The sequence below is a fragment of the Ictalurus punctatus genome, chromosome 12 (assembly GCF_001660625.3).
Source record: "Ictalurus punctatus breed USDA103 chromosome 12, Coco_2.0, whole genome shotgun sequence".
Lineage (NCBI taxonomy): Eukaryota > Metazoa > Chordata > Actinopteri > Siluriformes > Ictaluridae > Ictalurus > Ictalurus punctatus.
Window position 1 is genome coordinate 19,827,951 of NC_030427.2, and position 6,000 is coordinate 19,833,950.

General features: G+C 39.1%; 1 protein-coding gene across 2 annotated transcripts in view; it reads right to left on the reverse strand.

The window, feature by feature from the left end:
- fam131ba (family with sequence similarity 131 member Ba) overlaps positions 1-5,512 on the reverse strand; it is a 30,150-nt gene extending 24,638 nt beyond the window's left edge. For both annotated transcript variants that reach the window (XM_017481042.3, XM_017481039.3), the window contains exon 1: positions 5,271-5,512. In XM_017481042.3, the coding sequence (XP_017336531.1) occupies positions 5,271-5,298 (28 nt within the window). In that variant the 5' untranslated portion in view covers positions 5,299-5,512. The remainder of the gene's footprint in view (positions 1-5,270) is intronic.
- Between the last annotated feature and the right edge of the window lie 488 nt (positions 5,513-6,000).

Here is a 6,000-nt window from a genome sequence, read left to right on the forward strand (position 1 = left end):
CTTACTAATCACAAAAGAAGAAGGCAACAGTGATGTCTGTCACAAATGTCTTCAGCGTATAGAAAAAACAAAAGATTTGGACTTGATGTTCCAATACTTTCAGAGGAAACAGCATGTGAATAATAATGGAAATTATTGTTATTATGTTTTATTAATTTCTATGCATATCATTGCAAAACAGAAGCAGCAAAGTCCAATAGGCAAATCCCGATGCAAGGCCAAAAATCAGGCACAGTTTATTTATAAAAAATGAGGCAGGCAAACAATCCAGAAATTGCTACACATCAATCTACATGGTAAATGGCCATGTGTAATTACTAAGTAAACTGGATGGAAACCAAAGTAATTTGTAAGAAAGAAAATTATAACAAAAGCATTTTCAGTACTTAAAGCAAGACTTTTGATCTCTCTTGTACATTAAACTAATTTATACTGGTTCAATCCTATATTCCATCTTCCTCTTCCACATTGCTCAGTCCTTCCCTCCCACCTTCCTCTCCTCTGACTCATTCTTTGCAGTCTCATTTACTCTGTCAGTCAGTCTCTCTCTTTTACCCTTTCTCTGAACTGTCCTATCTTTCTTCATGTTGGATCATGCACTGAACAGAAGCATGGTTATAAATCACTGTATTGACCTGTCACTTTGGACCATGTGATTGAAGTGTAGACTTTCTGCTTTAATTCAAGGGGTTTAACAAAAATATCGTATTAACTGTTTAGGAATTAGAGCCATTTATTACAGTCCCTCCATTTTCACAGGCTCAAAGGTAATTGGACAATTGACTAATAAGCAGTTTCATCATTATTTCATGACAAATTAAAAAGATAAAAGGTCTGTTGATTCCAAATGTTGAAATTGAATTTGGTAGCTGTTCATGGGAACTCTCAATAAATGGTCCAAAAAGGTATTGATGCAAGTGAAGGAGGCCATCATTAGGCTGAAAACACAAAACAGACCTATCAGACAGGAGAATATTTAGAAGTGGTCAAATCAACAATTTGGTACATTCTTAAAAAGAAGGACTGTACTGGTGAGCTCAGCAACACCAAAAAGCCTGGAAGATCACATACAGCAACTAAAGTGGGTGATTGCAGAATTCTTTCCATGTTGAAGGAAAAACTCTAGCCAAGGGCGCACTTTGGCTTAGTGGTTAGCACATTTGCCTCACATGTTAGCACATTCCCACCACAGCCCTGTGTGTGAGGAATTTGCATGTTCTCCCTATGCTGTGGGGGTTTCGTCCGGGTACTCCGGTTTCCTCCCCCTGTCCAAAGATATGCTAGGCTGGTAGGATGATTGGCATGTCCAGAGTGTCCATAATGTATGAATGGGTGTGTGAATGTGTATGTGATTGTGCCCGAAGGATTGGCACCCTATCCAGGGTGTACCCTGCCTTGTGCCCGATGTTCCCTGGGATAGGCTCCAGGTTCCCTGTGACCCTGAAGGATAAGCGGTATAGAAAATGGATGGATAGATGGATGGAACATCTAGCCAAGTCAAGCCTGCCCAGTTCATCTTTGGACAGATGAAACCAAGATTAACTTGTACCAGAATGATGGGACTAGAAAGGAAGGGCTCATGATCCAAAGCATGATCTTTTTGAGGAGGCTCATGTTTTACTAGTGTGTACTAACCAACAATATCTTCTTTGCTGGGGTATGCGGGGGAGGTGGCATTGGGACTTGTGGTGCCAACAAAATGGGCAAGCTGGTGAAAAAGGCCAGCACTATGGTGGGGCTGGAACTGGACAGTGTGGAGGAAGTGACTGAGAAAAGGATGAGAGGGTAGCAGAAAGCTGCCATGGACAATCCTTCTCATCCTCTCTCTGCTGATCTGAGGAGGCTCGGGGGCACATTCAGCCATAGATTCATCCAGCCAACAAGTCATCTAGGGATTTAGTGCAATCAGCCATCAGACTCCACAATGCAACAGTACCCAATACCTCCGACTCCACTGACTGAGTCTCACAAACACACACATTCAACTGTTAATTGTCCTTTTACAAACATTGCACATAAATGCTAAGGATATTGCACATGTATATATGCAAATAGAACTCTAACATATGCACATACACACTGATCTATTTTATTGTTTCTATTATTATTTCCATTTATCAAATATTATTTTTAAATTATTGTACTTCTGATATCTAGGTATCTATGAAATTCTTTACTTTTCTTTGATGTTACTCTTCCTACTTGTGCTGATATGTTAACTTGAATTTCCCCTATGGAGGATCAATAAAGGTAAATCTTATCTTATACCACATCATTTGTCAAATATGGTGGAGGAAGTGTTATGGCATGGGCATGTATGGCTGCCAATGGAACTGGGTCACTGGTGTTTATTGATGATGTGACTGTTGAAAGAATTAGCAGGATGAATTATGAAGTGTATAGAGCTATACTTTCTGCTCAGATTCAGTCAAATACTGCAAAACTGATAGGACGTCACTTCACAGTACAGATGGATGATCACCGAAAAACATACTGTGAAAGCAACCCAAGAGCTTCTAAAAGCAAAGAAATGGATTGCTCTTAAATGCCCAAGTCAGTCACCTGACCTCAACCCAATTGAGCTGCTATTTACTTACTGAAGACAAAATTGAAGGCAGAAATACCCTGTGTGTGTGGTTTTTAAGCTAGTTTTTTAACACAATGTTTTTAATAGTGCAATGTTTATACAAAATCCTTACAAAATAATAGCATTGATTCTTTTTCTGTAATGTGTAAGAAGGTTGCCAAGACTTGTAGAGGGACCTTGGTCTACTATTCATACAGAATTTTTTTAAGCTCTTAGGTTTTTTAGGTTTGCGCATGTGGACTTCCCTTTTCAATTTAGACCACAGCTTTTCAGTAGGGTTTAAACACGGAGACTGAGAAGGTTATTGCAAACAATGAATTTGTAACCCAAACGTGAGTTCAAATCCCAGCACTGCCAAGCTGCCACAGCTGGGCCCTTGAGCAAGGCCCTTAATCTTCAACTGCTCAGTTGTGTATATATATATATATATATATATATATATATATATATATATATATATATATATATATATATATATATATATATAAAATTAGATAAGTCACTTATAAGTGCATCTGGGCATAAGTGATAAGGGCATCTGCCAAATGCTGTAAAATGTAGTGTTTGACTCATTCTTTTGTTGAAAGCTCTATCTATTGCCTGCCTGAACCTCAACCAGACAACCAGGCTTTGGGCTGAACAATCATAATAATTCTTCACAAGAGCCCTATATTACTACTACAAAACATCCCCAAATTATCAGAGACCCACCACTATATTTTACAGTGGGTACCAGGTTATTTAACATGTATGTAGTCCAAATTTATCAGCAAACATGTTTATGGTATGCATGACCACAACATATGACAACAATTATAGGCTCTGAAGGTTGTAAGATGCTCTAAAGACTGGCAATTTAGAGTTGCCAATCCAGCTACCTTACATTCAGGCATCATTGACCTGACCTGACCTGAGCCAAAATGCTAAAAGGTCAAATTCAGTTCTATTCAGTCAAACTGCCAATAAAACTGTGTCATTCCAAGTCATTCCATCAATCCAATCCCTTCAAATGGAAACTCTCACATTGTACAATATGTAATAAAGCAATGTAATAACAGCCATGCAAGATACATTACTGTATATTGAAAATCCTCTTGCATATACTACATAGTACATAGTAGCACATTGTAGCTGGCCAACCTGACAAGCTCCCAGCTTCTCTACAGGCTCTAATTCAAGTGTTTGTTTTATACTATCACAAGTACTATGTCTGTAAATTGTAGGACTAAAGCATTATGACTATGCTGAGGTTAGAAAGCCATAAGTTTACAACAGGAATTATGAACAGCTAGAGCAACATGTTAGAAATATAGATTTAATCACTATCACAATACAGTCCCTTTGCAGTCCAATTGCATGTCCATGTGCATGTATATATATATATATATATATATATATATATATATATATATATATATATATATATATAGAGAGAGAGAGAGAGAGAGAGAGAGAGAGAGAGAGAGAGAGAGAGAGAGAGAGAGAGATGATTTCTTGCAACAGACCAGACAGTGGACTATTGTATGATAAGCACTTGACCCATATTCTACGCATCAAACCTCCTCTCTTCTCTATAAACCAGATACTAATTATAGCTCATCATGCTAAATATGAGAGCCATGTTTCTCTTTGCAAACAGTAAACCCAGTAAAGTCCAGAGCTGAATGGGCAACTACACCTTCACACTACAGCTTTCATGATGCCTTTCTATTATAATGGGCAAAAAAAAACAGCAGAAACTGATGTACTTTGGCTGAAAGGGACAATAGATGAATCAGTCCAATTTTCTGCTCTACTTTGCTACTTCTTCACTGTAGGGTGTCAAGTATACACTGGCCCCTATTTTTCTGAGACAAAAACAGCACTTTGCCTCCAAGCCCCCCCTCCCCCTTTAACGCTGACTCAATGACAATCAAAGGTCAAATATGGCGCCAATTGTTTCATTCCAGCTCAGGCAGTGGCCCAGGTTTGATGTAATAGGTTCGACTCTTTGAATGGCAGCTGTGAATGTCCCTAAAGAATGAGCAGCACTGAATAGTAATTATTTATGCTGAGAATTGCCATCAAATCCTGTCTTCAAATTAGCTCTACTCATTGCAAGTGCTATTTGATCAAATGCAGGCTAAATGGCATTCACACACACACACACACACACACACACACACACACACACTCAAACTCAATTGCACATAATGCAGATCTCTAAATAAACTTGGTGAGACTTTGATGATCCATTTTAAACTCACACATGCATGTTTGCTTCCTCTACCACTTTTATGTCTTCTCTCACTCCTTTTATTCATCCTTATCTTCCACACCATAATATCCCATAAGGACTATCTTTCATCTATTCTCCTATCTTCCTTCTTGCTTCCATCACTGTCTCTACAACACCAGCCCACCCTCGTCCCTGATTCCTGTGTGGCGGTTTAACCCCCTCGTATGAATGCTGAATCCACCACCTTTCAGCTCATCCGTTTTCTCTTGGCATCCCTTCAGGACAATTAGAAATCATAGTCTATCCTCGAAGACAAACAGCCTTTAACCAGAGGGTTTCCATAGAAACACTGACACTTTCCCTGGTCGGTAGGGTGTGTGTGTGTGTGCTAGCATCATCCACTCCACCACCCTGGTTCCTTTTTAAGCCTAATAAAAATGTCATGAAAACAGTAAAGGATCTTACTGATAGTGCGGGAGCCAATGCAGCCCATGGTGTCTTAGTTAGGGCCGGCAAGTAACTGAGAAAGAGGCACCTTTTCAGCAGACATCTCTTTCTTTCTTCTCCCGGTGTCAATGTTGTCCTCTTCTCTGTGTCCCTCTCTCTCTCTTTCTCTCTCTCTCTCTCTGCAAGGCTGCGTGTGAGTGTGTGTCTCTCACACTCTCTCCGTCATCCATGTCTCCTCCCTCTCTCTCCTGCACGCCCACCCTGCCTCGCCCCCCCACCATCCCCACCATCCCCATCCCCCTTTCCCACACCATGTTCAGTGGTATGCTGCCAGATTTTAGTCATTAAGGCAGTAAAGTGCATTTGTGCTGCTAAAAAAATTATATATATATATATATATATATATATATATATATATATATATATATATATATATATATATATATATATAAAATTGATTCAATCCACTCATTACATCTTTACCACTATCTTTGCTGTGTTATACTGTAAAGCTGAACTCACATGAGTATGCACTTCACCTTATATTTAGTCTGTTTCTTCTTACTAAAGCTTTCATGTAGAAAAAGAAATTTAATGAAAAAGATTATAAACCAACATAGTTAAGGCTTGGTTGAAACGTGTAGTCTTTATGGACTGAGCAAAAGGGTATTCTCAGTCATGGTATAAGGCGACAATTACAATGCAGACAGTTTCTTCTTGACAACGCAGTACATAATTGGCTCCACCC